General features: G+C 32.0%; 2 protein-coding genes across 2 annotated transcripts; one reads left to right on the forward strand and one right to left on the reverse strand.

Moving 5' to 3' along the window:
* Positions 1-27: 27 nt before the first annotated feature.
* LOC124531710 (rab3 GTPase-activating protein regulatory subunit) lies at positions 28-8754 on the reverse strand. The gene is made up of 9 exons (XM_047106213.1): positions 8561-8754; positions 8252-8463; positions 7640-7889; positions 7316-7487; positions 6794-6943; positions 6007-6256; positions 2262-4769; positions 1614-1811; positions 28-466 (listed from the first exon to the last, which is right to left on the reverse strand). The coding sequence occupies exons 1-9, from the start codon at positions 8637-8639 to the stop codon at positions 290-292; spliced, it is 3996 nt and encodes a 1331-aa protein (XP_046962169.1). The 5' UTR covers positions 8640-8754; the 3' UTR covers positions 28-289.
* Positions 8755-10523: 1769 nt separating this feature from the next.
* On the forward strand, positions 10524-19505 carry LOC124531759 (zinc finger protein 28-like; the record flags this gene model as incomplete). The annotated part of the gene is made up of 8 exons (XM_047106273.1): positions 10524-10722; positions 11010-11069; positions 11150-11391; positions 11720-11838; positions 12508-12616; positions 13410-13562; positions 15306-15501; positions 19019-19505. Coding segments are annotated over 8 exons (1227 nt in total), but the record flags the coding sequence as incomplete, so codon positions are not given.
* Positions 19506-20757: the final 1252 nt, after the last annotated feature.

Genomic DNA, 20757 nt, shown 5'->3' on the forward strand with positions numbered 1-20757 from the left:
ATATTTTAAAATAATTAACAAAAATTTGACATTCAATACTTTTATTTTTTATAAATGAAATTATATTACAAACAAAAAAATAGTAACAGAAGTGATGTCAACTTGTAATCACATACCAGAACTGATGTCAAATTGAGTTTGACTTGGATTTTATCCAAACTTATCATTTTACGATTCATTGGCTATGGAGAAAACATTTTCTGATATAAAATAACAATAAATACAAGAACATTCTAATTAAATACATCAAATATCATAGTTAACCGTTTTATAAATATGTATAACTTTATTATAATTTACGTCTTATTAATAATTCACAGCTTTCAATAATAAGTCGAGTCAATTTAACGTTCTGCTTCAGATCTTCCGTTTCTTTAGACTTTTTCTCGATTTCGGACAACACTTTTTGTAAAACGAGTATCGTTGTTGCCAATGACGGATTAGCCGGAATCGATGTGTCTAAAACCTGCAATTTAAAATAATGCATATATTTAATAAAAGTTCAGTTTTTCCTTTGGAAGTTCAAAATGTGACAATACTTGTGATTTGGTGATTGTGGTTCTCAAAATTTATTTCGAAAATGTATGTTTGATATCGAATTTGATATTACATATAATAACTTTATTATTTGAGTAAATAAATCATGCACAAACATGTTGTTAATGTACATATAAATTCACGTTATATTAATAAATAGTAAAATTATTTAATATACTTTGTCTTTACAATAAAAAAAAAAATCTTATTTATTGTCTACTTAGATCAATCAACAAAGCTGTCACTATTTTTATCAATTTTAATTCCGAGAAGAATAATTGTAACACACTCACTTATCAATAATATACATATTACGCCAAAAGCTATTTTTAAAAATGTGACATACAGCGTTTTTTATCTGTGCTGATGATGTCAAGTTCAAGATTAGTAATCTATTCTAATGGCTGGAGTAAAGATAAATAAACAATTTCGGCCTTGAATTGACATGACATAGTCGAGATATTATAAGATCTGTGGTATTAATTATGGATTCCTGAAAATACAACATTTTGAATGTCAGCCAAATTGTTATCGGTAGTTTGAAGTAATCAACGGAAACCGGAAGTGATGATGTTTTTTAAATAAAGATATAGATATAGTACGACACAACTTAGATGTCGCATCGGCAAAATTCGTAAAACCGATCGCATCCGAATGGAGTACGCTATCCCAAATTATCAATACTTATTTCTCATGCGAATATGATCTTTGCACAAACGTAATAACTTGTAATATCATATGAACTAATATATTCGTCAATTTGACACGTCGATTTACATGCACTTGCTTTCACTGACGCGAGAATCTATAGCGACGAATAGCGTCGAATGGCGCGATAGGGAGCTATTTCTATTGGTCGTGTAAATCAGCAGTAATCGGTTTTATTTTCATTCCGTTGCATCTAATTTGTGTCGTACTATAATCAAGAACTGTTTGTAGTGGATAACAATACTTGAGTTATTAGCATATCACATGTAATGTGTTATTCTAAGGTATATTTTTATTTTTACTTCTTGCCATTAACCTATAGTATAAACCAAGTTAGAATGAAATTAATTTTATTCATTAATACAAACCGTATTTTGTAGTCGTTTGTAAAGCTGTGGTGGCATTGACACAATCCATTCTGCTTGATTTTTAGAGTTTTCCAAATTTCGTTTCAGGCGCTGTATTGTGATCGCTATAATTGGTAATAACACCAACTCTGGTTCTTTAATCATACTCAGTATAGTCACTGCTATCTCATCATAACCCATGTGGTATAAGCCAATTACCTGTAATCAAAATTTCTATTTTAAAGAATTTTAACAGTTTTTAGTCCTGAGTAAATAGCCTGTATAGTACGACACAACTTAGATGTCGCATCGGCAAATTTCGTAAAACCGATCACATCCGAATTGAGTACGCCATCCCAAATTATCAATATTTATTTCTCATGCGAATATGATCTTTGCACAAACGTAATAACTTGTAATATCATATGAACTAATATATTCGTCAATTTGACGCGTCGATTTACATGCACTTGCTTTCTCTGACGTGAGAATCTAAAGCGACGAATAGCGTCGAATGGCGCGATAGGGAGCTATTTCTATTGGTTGTATAAATCGTCAGTAATCGGTTTTATTTTAATTCCATTGCATTTTCCGATGCTACATCTAATTTGTGTCGTACTATATCTAAGTATATTAAAATGATAATTTAGAAAACAATAATACACTTACTTCCTGTCGAAATACAAAGTTGTTATCTATGTCCCATACTTCGGCGAGTATGCATATTTTTTGAATCCAAAGCACACATTCCTCATCGTGATATGATATTGGCTTATCATCGTTTTCCTCGCAGCTTATAGTTTCGATAGCATGACGAATAAGCTTAGTTAAAAACTTCATTCTTGGACTCATGAGTTTCTCGGACCCCTTCGCGCTAATATCTCGGTGTACGACGTTACCAGTCAGGGCTTCCAAAATATATTGATAGTCGATGTCGTAAAGAATGTCCAACGGCTTCGAAAACTTTAATTTAAAGTGGCATTGGTAGTACAGAGTACAAGATATTTGGTAGTTCAATTTTAATACTTCACTGTTGTCATTTTTCGTGTCTTGTGCTACTTCTACTAAAGATGGTACGCTTTCGTCCCATATTTTTTCATATTGAATAGATTCTTTTTCTGCATCAACACACATTATAGAACAAGAATAAAACTCGTCTAAATAATAAGTACAACTTTTTAAAAAACTCAATAAAGCTTCACTTTTAAATCCTACTTCTTGTAAGCACAATTGATCTTTAGGTAACTTCCCCACTTTATTGACTAGTCGACAACAGGTTTCAAAAACGTGTTTTATATATGTTGACCAAACAATCGAATACATGCCCAACCTTAAACGCACGTTCGTTATGATCTGCAAGCATTGTATAACAACATCCAAATGATCAGTTTTATTCATACATTTCTGCCACTCCATGGCATATTCCCACGACATATTGGCAATTATGTAGTCAGTTGTCGTGCTAAGGGGAAATTGTCGACGTAGGAGTGACAGCCATTTGAATATCTGCGGATTATCATCAATTAAGTAGCGATGATTTTCCATATACAGAATTTCCGCTCTATCATCATCCTCTAAAGAACTTGGATCTGAATTTAAAACTGAATCGTACTTTTCCATCAGTTCATTAGCTGCTATTGAAGAGGGCGGTACGCCCATACTACAGAGCCACTTAGCGATCAACTCCGTTATCGAACCTTTTCCTCTAGAATAAATATATTTCAAGTTGATATTGATGTCTTCGAAAGCCAATTTTGGTATCGACTGGCCCTTAAACTCAGCTTTAAACAACAATACTATGCTTAAAATTGATATATCTTCTAATTTTCCAATTAATATGCCCCACTTAGCATTCTCTTTGGTCACAGACTCCCACGCGTCTTCCTTTTCTGATGATTTGGTTTCAAATATTTTAACAACAGCCTTACATGCCATCGCAACTATCATGCTCCTTAAGGGGCACGGTTGTTCCACCAACATGATGCGAATATTCTCCCACCATGGTGATATTTCATTGTATGTTATATTAGTCGCTTCCTCTGTAGCGCTGCACAGATTATAAAGAATTGCTATGATTTTTTCGATTAAATCTACATTGATTTGTTCAAGTGGCATGTTCATCAAATGTGTAATGACAAGTTTAACGATTTCTTTTGGATCGACTTTACTGCTTTTGACGAAATTACCCAGCGTGGAGTAATCGTTTAAACGTATAATAGATTTAAAAATATCGCTTGATAAATTATTGAATTTCTCAGTCGGTATATCTTGTTTCAGTGAGATATATCTATTTCTCTGTTCTAATTCAAAACAAGATACAAAATCTTTGTACGTGCTGATACGATTATCAGCGAAGGTAACTTTAGCTTGATGCTCTTTAAAGTCTCTTTCTTGAGCCAAAATGAATAATCTTTCTAATATACAGTTGTCATCTTCCAAAAGATTAAATTCAAGATTCTCATCTTGATCGTCGGTTTCGTCATCAAGTTTATCTCCAGCGTCGAATTCTTCACGTACTTTAACAACTAAATCTTGCATGTCATCAACATCTTCACTACATATACGTCTATGAAAAAGTGTTACCAGTGCTAAATTTCCAAAGTAATTTTTAAATTTTTCATTATATTGGTTAATTACGTCATCACTTGACAAACTGCCCCAAATCCGTTCTAGACAAGCGATCAGTATATCAGACTCGCAGGACTTAATTAACATTTCCAAACAATGTTTCTTTATCTCGAGAGTGTTTAATTTTTCAACACTTTCTATAATTTCTAGCTTTGCTTCTTCTGATAATTTTGTTGTCTTTTTGATGACGTCACGGATGCTCCTTAGTACGTGGAGATCTTTTGACCTTTCCAAATGTTCACCTCCAAGCGAGTAGTAGAATGGAATGTTAAACTTTTTTAATTTACCATCGGGGTCAATGAGTACACATTGAAACTCGGGCAAGTTTAGCTTCTTATGAGTATAACTTTTTTCCGCTCCTATTAAACCGCAAGTATTGTACAAAAGTTTCCCATTTTTCGTCGCTGTGAAAACTGCGACTCTAGTCCCTCTTTGCATTAATCTTATATCAATTAAACCCTTTTTTGGATTATAGATTATAAGAAATATGGCTCTACGCATTTCTTTAACCATGGAAAGTTGAGGTTTCTTATTTTCGGCATCAAAAATCTAAAATCAAAAACAGTTATTAATAAAATATGCGGAATGAGATCTTTATTCTTAGTCTTTATTCTCATAGCCTATTATATGTTAAATGTTTGCTTATGCGCTTGTCCCGATCAAAACAAATATGCAGTTCGATGTTATATATTTATAGATTTGTGAAAGGCATATATTTTATAAAATATTTGTATTTTAGAGCCGACTCTAATAAAATTGAAATTGAGTGAACGAATGGCACTGGATTTAACACTAATAATTGAAATAAAGGAAAAAATTAGTGTGATCGATCGTGTGATATAAAATGTACCGTAGGGAAATGGTTAAAGAGAAATATCCAGCGATCTATATACAATAAGAGGCATTCGAGTACATGCATTCAGCCAGTGACACAATATTTACGGCAAATATGGAAAAATATAATTTAAAAACAAAAAAACTAAAATAATAGTTTAGTATTTCCTCAATTCTCATTTTATGTGTTTTGTGCCGCATTTAATTGTCCCGTTTTATGCTATAGACTTACATAACTATGACAAATGACCATAAAGTGAACCATAATTTTTTTATTTTCAATGTATGGCGGTCATTATCGAAATCTATATATACAGTGCAATAAAAATTTTATTTACGAATGATTTAAAAATTTACAAATTATACATATTTATAATTATCCTTTGGATACAACTATAATGACAAGTAACAAAAAATATGTTCCTGGAGCAGTACTAGCGGCAGCGTTGCCAATGTGTGGAGAATCCCCCAAATTGCGGGGCAAGTCGATCTATGATTGGTGTGGGGATTGTCGTATATGGGGAAAATGAGGGGAATTTATACTTATGCGTTTTATAACAAAACGATCGGTAATTGATTGTTTACCCGTTGTTTAGTTGGTACAAAAATTAAAATTGTAGTCGATTATTAGTTAGCATGGTAGCAAATACACACTATATATAGACAGTAACCATGACTAGTCTGATTGAACGAAAAAAAAAGTCGTCAAGTAACCATGAGTAGTCTGATTTGACGAAATTTAGTTAGGAAATGAAAAACAAACATACAATAACATGATTTTTTTCCTGTATTTCTGTGTGGGGAATTGGGACATTTGTTTTTCCCAATTTGGGGAATTTCGCTACGATTTTTGGGGAATTAGGTGAATACACATTGGCAGCCCTGACCAGCGGAGAGTAGTAGTAAGTGCAGTATAAAAAAATTAAAAACAGAATAATAACAACAAACATACTTGTATGAAAGCACACTGAGCATCTCTGCAGCCTTTGAACATTCTTATGATGTAGCCTTTCGTAACGTCCAAGACAGCCACTCGTCCCAAATTATCTGTGAAAGCTGCTAAGCGGCGGTCCGGGGATATCGCAACTAAGGTGCCTTGTCTTTGCGAGTCAAACACTCCATTCCGCATAGACAGCTGTTCGGCTCTTATAACAGGCTCAGTATTCGATGGTGCGCTTTCAGTCGAACCCCCAAGCCATCCTCTGAAATTGTAAAAAGCTTTATAATACCCATTACTTAATCCTCTAAGCTTATTCTATTATACATTATATAATAGTCATATTTTTTTTATTTCGTTCAACCAGCTACAATATGACCCTCTCAATTTGCAATAAAACACCATTTTGATAGGTAGGATATACATTTTTGAGACAGAATGAATGTCTGTGTCCAGTACTAGTATGAACTGTGTTACAGACACAGCTGCCTTCCTCTTACAGTTCATTCACAAATGCCTGCACTTTGTAAGGGTTCTGGTAAGTATCAAACCTTAGTTTAACATAGGTACTAAAATTACATTAATCTACATATGATTATTTACAAAACATTAAGATAGTTAACATTATAACACAAAAACTATAGCTATAAGAATACTGCACAAATACTTATTATGTTTGAAATATTTAAAAATTAAAAAATTGCTTAATTGTATGTTTGCCAGTAATATTGGCTAATATAAGTTATATAGCAACACCAAACATGAAACTTCCACTAGCTACAGTTAGTAGAAAAACACTCACGGTAGAGCAGACTTAATTTTATTGGCAACAGCTCTAGCAACATCTTGAAGTGGAGGGGTGGTTCCACCCTCCACAGCATAATGAAATCCAATATAAGGCACAATCCCAGATGCAAGAATTAAAGTGTTTAATGGAGGAATAGATCGATACCTAAAATGTTTACAATAAGGATAAATTATAACAATAAGCAAAAGTTTTTTAATTTTATTATTGTTACATTTTAGTATACACAAAATAAAAAAAATTGAAAGAAAGGTAATAGATTATAATTTAGAAAAGTAAGTATAATTACATAATAATAGTTGTATTGTCATTAGGTGAAGATTGATTTTTATTAAAAAAAAAGTTTTCAAAATAAACCTATTAGTTTTTCATATGCTTTAGATCACATCTCATATATATTTTCAAAGGATAAAATATAGAATAGGTCATGTAAAAGAAAACTAGATCAGAATAGTATGTGAACCTGCCAATGAAAAGGGAAGTTGTTTGTTAAAAGTAAAGTAAAATCAAATTGTATACCAAGTATCATATCCTCCGTAAGTTGAAGCCGCTAAGAAATGTTCATACGAATTTTTTAAATCAAGGCCAACAACTGCAGCATCATTAATTTGTTCTTGTTCAGAAAAAATCCATTTTCGAATTTGGATACTTTTACTATCTATAGAATACTCACTTAAGATACCCGCTTGAACTAAAAAATAAAAACAAGCAATTACAAAAAGATCACTTGCATTACATAGAGATATTATAATAATCATCTTGTATGTTGTATGTTTGATCTTACAATAAAAGATTGGACTTATTTGACTATAAAAAAATGTGAATTTATTTTCAACATCTTACCTTTAGCTAGTTGAACCTTAGCATTTCTTAGTGTTTGAAACAAACTTGATCCAGAGAGCAGACAAACAGCACTTTGAAAGAATATGTGTATATCATCAGGCAGTGTTCCAAAAGTCCCTGTATGGCATGATATTTTCAAAACAGGCTTCTCCTCTAGCTTTTCAAGTAATAATAAATGCCCTGTATTGGTGTAAAATCCCACACTTCCATTTATAAATCCAACAACTATACAGAACCAATCAGGACCATTCTACAAAACAATACATACACATTTATTTAATAATCTTATATAGCACATAATTTTTAGATAAAAAAAAAATTATAAAAAGCATGCCAAAAATAACTACCAACTGAAATATTTTTTTTATTTTAAGAACTCAATAGGAAAAAATGCATAAAGTATATATTATACAAATATCTTCATTTAATGTCCTTTTATTAATATATTTTTTTGAGGTTTAACTTTTCTTAAAATGGAATAAATCTATGTATTGTCTAAAAATATCACAGGACAATTGATCACATCACAAATTTGGTTTCTTTCCTTTAGTGCTTTAAGTGTTTTAAGTTGAGGAGAAATATTAAAATATTTTTATTAATTTAAATTATTACCTGAGATGACTGTTGTGAGGGACAAATGGATAAAGCTAAAACAGATGTTACTTCCGATGGAAGAGTACCACTCCATGAAACTAAGTAAGTGTTACTTTCAATAGAACTTATCCATTGAGCAGTTAGGAAACATAGACGTTTCTTATACCCTACAGCCAACAAATTCCCACAAGATGACAATGATACTGAACATTTAGAGAGCCAGGTTTCATCTAAACGTGAACAAGACAGAAAATTATTGTTAAACACGAAAATATCAGCCCGTAACAACAGACAAATAAATTACAAAACAACAATAAATGCGCTTGCCTTCTTTTTCGGGAATGAAAAGAGCTCTCCCTAGTGTTAAAATATCACCACAATCAGCAACTTGCTCTACATTACACATATTTTAATAAATATGACAAAATATGTAAGTGTAGTTAAAAAGTAACAAATGTAATCATATGTTGTAATGTCAAATCAGCTGTCAAACTGGAAACAAACAAGTGAATAAGTGGTTAAATACTCTTTGTGTAGGTTTGTCAGACTGTCAGTCTGTCACTGTAAAATAGTGATACCTATGTAGGTAAATGACTCACATGACAGATATGACTAGTGTTTGACTAAGAATGAATCGAGGAGATAAAAATATAAAAAATATATATTCATGTTTTATTACAAAAATTAAATAAATCGCCCAACTTCAAAGATGATTCCAATTTTGGCTATAAAAACAATTGTCGTTCGTTTGAAGTTCGCAACTGTTGTTGATATTGTATAAATAACATATATATAATAAATAACTGTATAAATAACATTTTAAATAAATAAAATTTTGGCTTATTTGTTTCAATCATAACAATTCGGCCCACCAAATATTTGATTGTTAATTGTAATTTTAGTGTGAAACTAATCTGACCTTTCCGTGGCGGGCAAACTTTATAAAAAATTGCTAGAATTTTAGGTTAAATACAATTTGCAACTGAGATTTCTGAGATAACCTGACAAAGAAAACCAAGTGTTCAGGATTGCAGCCTCCCGTACCACTGCACGGATCGTGGCTCAGCGGAGCTCTCTTTTGGGGAGGAAGGAGACGGGGGTCCAGACTACGCATCCCTAGTGCGTACGGCAGTACGAGACCATTCCGAATTATGTCCTCCTCTGGGCCGTTGAAATAGAAAACGTGGGGTTCCAAATCATGCTACCACGGCATTACGGCCACACCCGGAGGTCGGAGCTGAATGATGTTTAACTGCTTAATTTAAAATGTTAATACGCGGCTTCGCATCTGTCGGTAGACTGATGTGCTACCATTTATTTGGAGCCCATTAAGTTATTGCCTTTTCTTAGAGCCTGATGTTAAATTTCTATATTTAGGTTAAATTCTCGTAAATCTATTATATCAATTTTTGTTCGACATTGAACTTCCACAAATACGTTTCAGGAGCTTAATATATAGTACCTCATGCTCAATTTACCTTTGTTTAACCCTTATTCAATACCTCTTATAAAACCTGGGACCGAAATCGTTTATTAAAAGCCCAGGTTATTTAATATTACAGAATTTCGGACTTTAAAATGTCGTTCGATATGATGTACCCTAACCATACCCACTCAGAAATTTCGATGCTTTTATAGAATATGTTGTAAAAAATGTAACGATGTCTTAGTTTTCGATCAATTTTGATTAAGTGTTATTAAGGTTCATTATATTTAAACAATCTATTTAAACAAAAAATAAATGTATCGATTACAATAATGACGATAAATATCGATATCGAGCTTCAAAAAACCATTATTTTCATATATCGATAAATTAGGCCAACCCTAGTTTATTATTGTTTGGAGTTAGGACTTAGGATTGAAGGAATCTATATTTAATATTTCTAAAACTATGATAAAGTGCAAAATTTGTCGAAGATCTAGCGATACGCTGAAAATGACTTATTTTAATGAAAAATATGTATCACACTTTAATTTATTAACCAATTTAAAGGTAAAAAATCATAATTGTTTACTACTTACTAAAGTCATTTAAAGTTTAAACATTAAATAAAAATGCTTCGTGATAATATATGTTTATAGATTCAACTTTGTGATGTTATGCGAGAGCAAATGTGTGAATATTGCCTCGAAATGTTGAACTTGTTCGTGGATTTTAGAAATAAATGCATAGAAGCACATAGTGCTTTCCAAAATAACTATGTTTTTGAAGAGGTAAAGTATTCAATAACTATTAATATTCATACTATAAAAATAATGGTTTATTAAATATGCATTTTAAATATTACAGAAGACAAAAATCGAAAACGAATATAAAGACGAAAATGATGAAAGAAATTATTTAACCAAAAATAATATTAAAATAGAAACAGATGACAATCGTGATATATGTTCTGATGACGAGAGTCCACACGATCGTATAGATTTAGAGGATCATTCAGTAAATGATCTACTTGAAACAGTCATAAAAAGCGAAAATATCCAAGGTAAACCAATATAAATAATCTGGGTTAGTTAGCTACTTATATCAATTTTGAAATGCATACTGTATGTTGAATTTGAATAAATACATGGAAAGTCTGTATAAATATTTGGAAACTTAATACATAATATAAAGTAAAATAATCAACTGCAGACTAGATGTGTCCTACTTAAAGTTATAATGATTTATTAGTTACAGAAAATCCTTTAAAACCTAGTCAGAGCAATCTTGCTAAAATTTGCCCTGTTACTATTGATACATGTAATTTTTAATAATTTGATTTTTTTCTAGCTAATGTTAGTAAGGAGAAAAAAGAAGTCACCGGTCACAGTGTACCCAGTTTGTCTTGTGGTATATCCATTTATAATAATAATTTACTTTAATTCCTTAATTTTTAAAACACAATAATCTGAGAGTTATTTGTATTATAGGTTTATGTACTAAAATATTTGCTGATAGAAGTATCTTATTGAATCACTTAGATATACATAGAAATAAATATGATAAGATATGTTCACTATGTTCAGAGAGATTTAGTGATTGGCAGCAGTTACTTTCTCATAGACTGAAACATTTGCCTTGGAGAGACAAAACATGTCACCTTTGTGACAAAAGATTTCAATCATCTATCTATTTGGAGCACCATTACAAAGATGCTCACTCACCTGATGAGGTAAATCTTGGATAAATATTCTTTTTAGTCCCTAAAAATCAAATTTTATATTATATGTGCGGGCTGGTACTAAAACGGCCATTACCTTATGGCGAGTCTTCTTTTTGGTGATCAGAATAGAAAGTATGGACAATGCATTTTGTATAAGATTTTGCAAATAATGAAAGAGGCTTATATTTCACTCAAAAATTTACTGGACCTTTTAAAATCAGGCCACAGATATATTTTGACAATTCATTCAATTTTATATTTCTTCAATCCCAAAATTTAAGCATACCTACATACTTATTATATATATGAAATATATATGTCATTTAATCTTTTATAGAAAACTCAGTTAAGATGTGTTCAATGTTACAAAATTTATAATACACCAAGGCAATTACGAAAACACATTTGGGGATGTCATTCCAATAAGAAATTTATCTGTGATCACTGTTCCAAAGAGTAAGTAAAATTTTGTCATTGTGTCTATTGAGTTTAAAATTCCTCTGAGATGTAATACATGTAAAATATTTTTGATACACGATGTATTTTACATTTAGTGTGATAAGAAAATGTTTGACACATTGGCAGACCGGGAGATGATAATGTCAAAATATTTGGTCATTTGTACCAGTAAAAAAAAGTTTCAGGGCGGTACAAATCGTTTGGCGATAAAAAAAAAATACTCCTTTGCAGTGGTATGGCGGCCATTGGGAACAGTCGGAAAAGTATGGCAAGGTGATTTTCGTGAATGGCTCCTCGACGATAATAAGCTATGCAAAAATTGGTACAAATGGTTGAATTGTTTTATTAAAATTGACGTATTCGCGTCGGTATGGCGGGCAGTAAGCCACACCCGAGAAGTATGGCAATACGCTACCGCCTACTTCGTTTTTTTTCGACTATCTGAAAATACAAGCATTTTTGTGGAACAAATCGTTCGACACTCGTTATTTTTCCGACGCGTTTGATTAACGCCCACGCGAGTGGGGCGCCGGTGCGAGTGCTACGACCATAATTTTCCTTTTTTTTCTTTACGTGATAAGACCCCTGAAGAACCGCCATACTGGTACAAATGACCAAATATTTTGTCATTATCATCTCCCGGTCTAATAATGAATGTCTTTACAGATTCACGAGTAAACAGCAAATAAGGATACACATGGTGGTGCATCTGGAAAACAAACCTTTTGCTTGTGATCTATGTGAATTTTCTTGTAAATTTATTGGAAATCTAAATGTGAGTGAGTACCTACAGGAAATTATTTTATGATACACAAATGTTCGAATTAACTCAAGACGTCCATGCTAAATTAGTTGGTTGTAGGGTACTCACCATTTGATTGTGTTCCTGAGTGAGGTTTAAAGAGTGAGTAAGCCAGTGGTAACACTGACAAAACATACTGTTTCCAAAATAGGTTGCATAATGGCGGTGTAAGTAAATAAATAAACAAGTCAGGAGGACATTGCCATCTTTAATTTTGATGTTAATTTAACACATGATCAAATTTTGCGCAAATTTTAGACACATATGATCTACTTAAAGTATTTAATAGCATAGTCTTTAGTTGCGTCCCTGAATTAAGCTATATAACAGCAAACTTATGTTGCGAAATTCGGCAGTACAATTTTAAGTGGTCATGCAGGTACAGTTAGGTATAAGTACGACACGAATTAGATGTAGCATCGGAAAATGCAATGGAATGAAATTAAAACCGATTACTGCCGTTTTACACAACCAATAGAAATAGCTCCCTATCGCGTCAGTCGACGCTATTCGTCGCTATAGTTTCTCGCTTCAGAGAAAGCAAGTGTCTGTAAATCGACGTGTCAAATTGACGAACATATAAGGTCATATGATATTACATTTGTGCAAAGATCATATTCGCATGAGAAATAAATATTGATAATTTGGGATAGCGTACTCAATGATGCATCTAACTTGTGTCGTACTATATATAGTCCATATTATGGACTAACTACAATTTGTCCTGCACAGCACACAATGATGTTTTTTGTAATTTTATTTTTAGAGACACAAATTAAGGAGACACACGCCTAAAAGAGTTAATTGTAATAAATGTAATGGAGTTTTCGGCAACCAGCTCATCCATGACAACCATAAATGTGTCCAGATGTTGTTAGTGTGCTCGACGTGCGGTAAAACATTTCAAGGGTCTAGGCAGGTAAGTTATGAAATCACGATTAAATTGTGTAAGAAACAAATCTGCATACTTGTTGAATTCTTCCATATTTATTCATCACCATTTTTTTGTGGCTTTTATTTGTGCCAAAAAGGCACAGATTATTTCGCCAATGTCACGTGCGTTGGAGAAGACACGATGGAGATTGATCGGTTCGGTCGAGATTACATGCTCAAATAAATTTTAAAGGCATAATAGCAAGACGAATTGGAGACCCATAACCTAAAACAACACAACAATAATAATTACATAAAAAGTAAATAAAATAAGGCAACTACTATTAAAATGCATAACAACAATCACAAAATAAACTTAATCTTATTATGTTCAATACATTTACATAGAAATTTACAAAATGGACTAAACACAAACATTAACAAACATTCAACGTTAATAGGGCGAGGGACTTTAGGAGGGAGAACGTCGTATATAGGATGTATGAGATTGGGGCAGGAGAACAGTATATGGGATAAGGAACATTCATCACCATTGCCCTGGGGACAAATATTAGAAATTTAAATTAATATTATATCTATACATATAATGAAGTTGTAGTGTCCCTTTTTGTACGCAATACATATACGAAAATCTTTTTTTTTCTTAAATTTTTCTGTTTATTCCGGCTAATTTCTGGAACGGCTTGCCGATATTGACGGGAGTTTTACTGGCAAATTGATTATGTAATGAGAAATAACATCGGCTACAACATAATTTTTTTTGTTAAATTTAAATGCGCATGAAGTCGCGGGCACAGCTAGTAATACTATAAAATCTGAAATATGTTCAAAATATCAAAGGCAAGTAATATGATTTTAATTCACTCACTAAGCCTGGTAAGGGGCCTTACATTTATTACGTAACACGTTTTAGGGGGGAGAGGGTTGACCATGTCTTATGTTTTCTTACAAGGGCGTGGGAATGAGTTTCGATAGTTCTTACGTTTGATAAAAAAAATGCGCAAATGGGAGGAGGAGGGAAGGGGATGCGCATGTGGAGTTTGGCCTATTCTTATTTTTCTTGTAATTGGGGGGAGAGGTCACAAATTAGCGATTAGTCTTACGTCATAAATGACTTATCCCAAACGAGCACACAACGTTTCCATTTCCCACTGTCGGGCCGAACTTAAATGGCTCCCTATCCGCCAACGCAGAGATTTACGGCTACTGTGTTCTCCTTTTTCTATTCTTTTTGACCCTCTTTCCCCTGTTTACTTAAAGGATAAATTCAAATTTCTTTCTGACAATCACGATCGACAGATACGCTCTATTGATTCTCTCCTTCTCTCTTCTCCCAGTCACTTCTCTGATAAACTTCCGGTTGAAATTAGAAAGGCTCCTACTAAGGCATTTTTCAAGCGTCGTTTACAGGATCATCTTATTAAAAACCTCTATTAAGTTTCTCCTTTTTTTCTCATTACGCTGTGTTTTTAAAATTTCTATTACGTCTCTGTTATTTTATATCATATATGTATATATAATTATAGATTTGTATTCTCATGCATATATATAATATTTTATCTGTGTTTTTGTTATATTATTATTACTATCGTATTTATTGTAAAAATTATTGTTACCGCCTTCATGACTTTCTGTTTGGCCTGAAGGTTGACTGGTAGAGAATGCCTTCAGGCATTAAGTCCGCGTTTTGTCACAACTTATGTTGTTGGTCATTAAAGTATTTAAATAAATAAATAAATAAATAAACGTTGTCAACATGCTGGTGTAGCTCAGCAGGCACATGTCGTGCCACGAGGCGGAGGGCCGGCACCGCTGCGAGCGCTGCCCGGCCGCGTACCGCACGCGCGACGCACTGCGCGCGCACCGCGACCGCCACGACGGCGTGCGCTCCAAGCGCTGCGAGTACTGCCCCAAGAGCTTCTACACCACATCCGTGCTCATCAAGCACCGACGCACGCACACGGGTACACGCACGAGACCAGCTCGACCTTTAAATATTTTTTTAAAGTGTAGGTTGGCGGACGAGCATATGGGCCTCCTGATGGTAATTAATCACCATCACCAATAGACAATGGCACAAACTCAAACTCCTTTATTCAATATAGAAGCATTACACTTACTTATTGATTGTCAAATAAACACTACCACCGGTTCGGAAAAAGGAACACCCTGACCTGAGAAGAACCGGCGAAAGAAACTCAGCGGGTTTTTTTTTTTTGTCAAATTAATAAGATACATAGTAGTATATGATTAGAAATAGCCAGGAGGCGATCGTTTCATTCCCAAAGTGAAGACCAGCTCGCATGACCTTTAAATTCATGTCTTTTTAGGTGTAGGTTGGCGGACGAGCATATGGACCATCACCAATAGACAAATCAAATCGAATCAAAATAAACTTTATTCAAGTAGGCTTTTACAAGCAATTTTGAATCGTCATTTTACAATTAAATGAATCGGTTCGGAAAGTAGATTCTACCGAGAAGAACCGGCAAGAAACTCAGTAGTTACTCTTTTTTAACATTTAAATAACAAATTAAACAATAGCGCTGTGAGAAATATTAAAACATTCCTAACATCGCCAATGCGCCACCAATCTTAGGAACTAAGATGTTATGTCCCTTGTGCCTGCAGTTACACTGGTTCACTCACCCTTTAAACCGGAACACAACAATACTGAGTACAGTTATTTCGTGGTAGAAAATTTGATGAGTGTGTGGTACCTACCCAGGCGGACTAGCACAAAGCCCTCTACCTCCAAGAGTTGTTTGCCTGCCTTCCAGATAATAGTCTAGTGTAAGAACTACTGTAAAATTATCTAAGGCAATTTGTTATCTGGTTTGTTGTCCAGAACTAATAATATACAATAGGCAAATTGATGATAATGTAACATGCCTTTTTTTCAAAGGAGATTGTCATGAGTAAAGTAGAATTTGATGATTCATATTTTTTAACTATTCTCATTCGTGTTTCATATTTTTCCACGAAAAACGATAAGATATATTTATCTTTCGACATTGCTATTCAATATTGATACTTTCATTTTTATACCCACCTTGTTCCCATTTGAAGTATTAACTGTGTCATCGTTAAGGGGACTACATGAGCTAAATGCAAGTTTTAAAATGCCAAAAAGTATATAATCCAATGCAATAAACCAAATGAAAAAAATATATGTTAATCTTCAGGATAGACGCTAGTTATTAATTGTGTTGAAAACATGATGTAATTAATTTGGTACGATAGAAAAAAATCGCAAAGTTACCTCTAAAAAAGTCTTTTTTTGTTTTTTAACTACACTTATATACCTTCAATAATTTTGGTCTTTTGTCAGATTATTCTACAAACAATATACTAAAAATTTATTATCATAATTATTTAGTAAAATCAATAGATTTTTTTTAAATCAGATTTTCTTATTTTCGACCAAAATGCGTAAGCATGTGTGCGTGAGCGCCTCGTACAGACACTGCCGGCCGAGGCCTGTTGCTATACAGACGTGTCGCTCTTTTCACCGCATCGTTGCGAATAAAATCTCGTAGATTTTATTTTTGTGTCATTTTAATTGTAAATTAATTGTCGAATATTATTCTTTTATGTAAATAAATATATTAAGTTAAAATAGTCTAGTTGTAGTTAGCCATTTATTTTTTTGTTAAGTTATTTTTTATAAAGTTTAATTTTGTAAACATGGGAAATAAAGTACAATCTGTGAAGAAAACTAAAAAACGTTCATATAAATTAAAAAGCCGAACATATGAAAGATAATATGAAAAGGTAAGAGTATTTAATTAGTAAACATATATATATTATAAATAATGATTATTGGAAACATTTATTAAAAACAATGCAATTAGTTCGCATAGAATCAGATTTTTCGACAGATTTCTTACAGTCACCATGGAGTATTTGGTCAATGCAAGCAAGTCCAAGATGAATGTGCGGGTTCGATCCCCGCACTCTGAACTAAAATTTTATTATTTTTAAAGGACTATATTTAAAAATATATGCATATATTTTATAATTATTAAAATTTAATTCCTAACAACTATGCATTTATTTTTTCAGAATTAAGAAAATCGAAAAAAAATAACACGGAAGCTATTTTACGTTAGAGTTTAATTTTATCAATTTTGTGTATAATAGGAAATATAGTTATGTATGGATGAAATTTAATAATAAAAAAAATAAATAAATACAAATTAGCACATCACATGAATATTTAGTGGTGCTTGCCTGGGTTTGAACCCGCAATAAGATGCGCGCGTTCTACCCACTGGGCCATCTTGAAATATGTAATTTTTGTGAACCAAAGAACTAAAATATTTAGAAGTGTCATATACGTAATTCAATATTTTTTAAAGATTGGAAATAGTATCAATTGAAAAATTTTAGCTCGTAGCTTCAGTGAAAGTGGGTGAAATATTGATTGCAAGTATCCAAGATATTTTAATAACGAACGACGACGAACGAATAATTAAAAAAAAAATATTGTAATAAAAAACTTGAAACGAAATTTATTTGTTTTTTTGTTAAACCAAAAATAAATAAAAATATTTGAATTTAATTGAATCAGTTTTATTTCAAATATCAGTCAAAAACAATACAAATAATTCTAATATCCAAACTATTTTTATGAGATTTATGACTAAACCCACTGTGATTGACCGAGTTAACCAATAATTCTACTAAACCGACTTGACGATATTATTTTTATAGTAACTTTTTGATGCTGACTTTTTTAACTTATTTTTTTTTCTTTGTGTACCGATATTAGTAAAATGAACAAACTCTACGCTTTTTGTCAGTGTACAAATTACGAACAGTTCCAATTTTATTTAATAAATCGCTTAACAAACTTATAAAATTTAAAAATAGGTACGATTTAATATTTAGTATTACAACTAATTGAATTGATACAGTAAAAATTAAAGAAAAAAATGTTTAAATTAACTATTTTTTGTACATAAAATAATAATAATTTAAGTTTAATTAATTCTGTTTAATTTTATCATAATTTTTTAAATGACACAAAGAAATTAAAATAATTCTGTTGTCCTGTCTATTTTTATGAAATCTATGATTGATAGAATTGATAGAATTGACTTCGCTTCGCTTTCGCTCGGTGCGGCGCGCGGCGGTTTGGCGCCATCTATTGGAATATTCAGGCGTAACCTCGCCGCCTCGCTAAGCGTAGTGCGCGGGGGGACATGCCGTTTTTGTCGTTAGACTCGTTAGTGTATGTATGTGTGCGCGTGATTCTCAAGGGCAATTAGCTCCTGTAGTCCCCTTAATTTTAGACATGTGATTACTACAATATTTAATTGATATAATTAATTTCCATTTTTTTTCTATTTCTTGTTTGTTTATTTGACCCCAAACATAAACTCGAATACGCTATATCCTAATAACAATTGAAACAGACCTATCGCATTGAATGTAACAGTAAATTTTTAAAGCAATGTTTTTTTTTTTTAATTTCAGGTATTAAACCATATGTCTGTAGAATATGTCAAAAGGCCTTTACTGGAAATAACAATCTCAAAGTACACATGCGTGTTCACGGTGAATACGTGATTGCGAAAAAAGTTCAAAACGATGTAGAAAAGGCGAATAGTAAGCTGGTGATATGAATGAAATACTTCATAATATTTATTTTTGTATTGGTAACAAAGCCAAGTATTGCTCATTTGGCATAAAAAATAATAAAGTGCAACATCGTTATTGTTAAACATATTGCATGCAGTAACATAATGTTACAAATGAAAAAAAAAAGTCATTATTTTGAAAATAAAACACTTTAATAATATACCTAAATTGTTTAATTTAGAAATACAGTTTACATTCAAGTAAAAAAGTAAATAAACATATCACATACAAAAAAGTCTTTGGCAAGTACAACAGAATATGTACTATAGGATCCTAAAAAAATAATAAAGTTGTATTAAAGTGACTTGATACTCGTAAAAGAGGTAACAAATCTTATCGATAAAATTATCGAATCGATATCGACATAGATCTATTCATTCGCGAAGACGCACCCGTCACGATCGATTATTCTCGTGCATTAGTATGAATAAGTGACACACGTGGTTACAACAACAAAGTTTAATTTTTAAAAATAATTAATTTAACTTTTAAAGAGGTGAGGTGCCTTCGTGGGTGAATAGATCGATTATTATTAAGAGTCGAACACACTTGAATACACGAATGCTGAACCAAATAATAAAAAGTCACAGCGAAATATGGATAACTAAATGCCGCTTTATTGTAACGGATTAAAGGCAAAAGCAATCTACTTTAAATTGAGAAAGATGTGGGCTGTGGTCGATATAGAAATATGTATTGTGAAATAGTTGATAATGCTTTATTAGTATGGAAACGTTACATCTTTTGCTGGGAAACACCTATGACCGTTATTTAAAGTGCATTCGACCGCTTATAACGTAATTTAATCATAGACATAGACTTAAAATTACAATTAGTATGAAAGATTGGACATTCGGAGCAGCAATAAATTAGTTTAACATTTTTTTCTTATGACTAAGATTTTTGAAATATATAAAATTGGTATCAAAATCTTGCAGTTACAGATTATAAACGGTTAAGAAATGTATGTTTCTTAATTTTTATCGCCGAAATTGAATGTCCATGCCATTGATTGGGTTTTGTATTCTATGAAAATAATAAACAATAAATGGCTTTTGATAAATACTGTGAATAAAAAATTCTTATTTTAAATACTTAGATACAAACTTTTTTTTTATAATAATACAAATTTTTAAATTGGCAGTGTCAAATTTTAGTAAAAACTTAGGCAAGTATCGTTTAGTCCTACATTAAATTGCAGGTACTAATTGAAAAATAAATAATTTTTTTTTTAATAAATTACTCAAGAAAGTGATAAATGCTTAATATGCGCAAGTAATTGTAATCGGGTAAAGATTTGGCAAGTGTCTATAAAACGGAGGTAACAGACGGATAATAATGCTATTTATATTTGATTGAAATAACAAATATTTTATTGTCCTAATATATAACCTGGTCAGAACTAAAATATCCCTAGTGCTTGTCAGAACGAAGGTTGACTCTAACAAAATTATAAAGCTTCAAAAAGTTTCCTAGATATGAATTATTTACTTATATTTACGCAAACCTTAACTTTATAGTAATAACTTGCAAAAAAGTTTGAATTTACTAAAAAAAATCTAAAAACAATTTTA

The sequence above is a fragment of the Vanessa cardui genome, chromosome 8 (genome assembly GCF_905220365.1).
Source record: "Vanessa cardui chromosome 8, ilVanCard2.1, whole genome shotgun sequence".
Taxonomy (NCBI): domain Eukaryota; kingdom Metazoa; phylum Arthropoda; class Insecta; order Lepidoptera; family Nymphalidae; genus Vanessa; species Vanessa cardui.

What these genes read in the sequence shown, in the direction of transcription:
- LOC124531710 (XM_047106213.1), bottom strand. Translation starts at nt 8,639, where the DNA reads ATGTGTAATGTAGAGCAAGTTGCTGATTGTGGTGATATTTTAACACTA. An exon ending in CCTCACAACAGTCATCTCAG is followed by an intron (nt 7,890 to 8,251) that starts GTAATAATTTAA and finishes ATTGTTTTGTAG; the next exon opens with AATGGTCCTGATTGGTTCTG. An exon ending in ACTTTGTATTTCGACAGGAA is followed by an intron (nt 1,812 to 2,261) that starts GTAAGTGTATTA and finishes TTTTGATTACAG; the next exon opens with GTAATTGGCTTATACCACAT.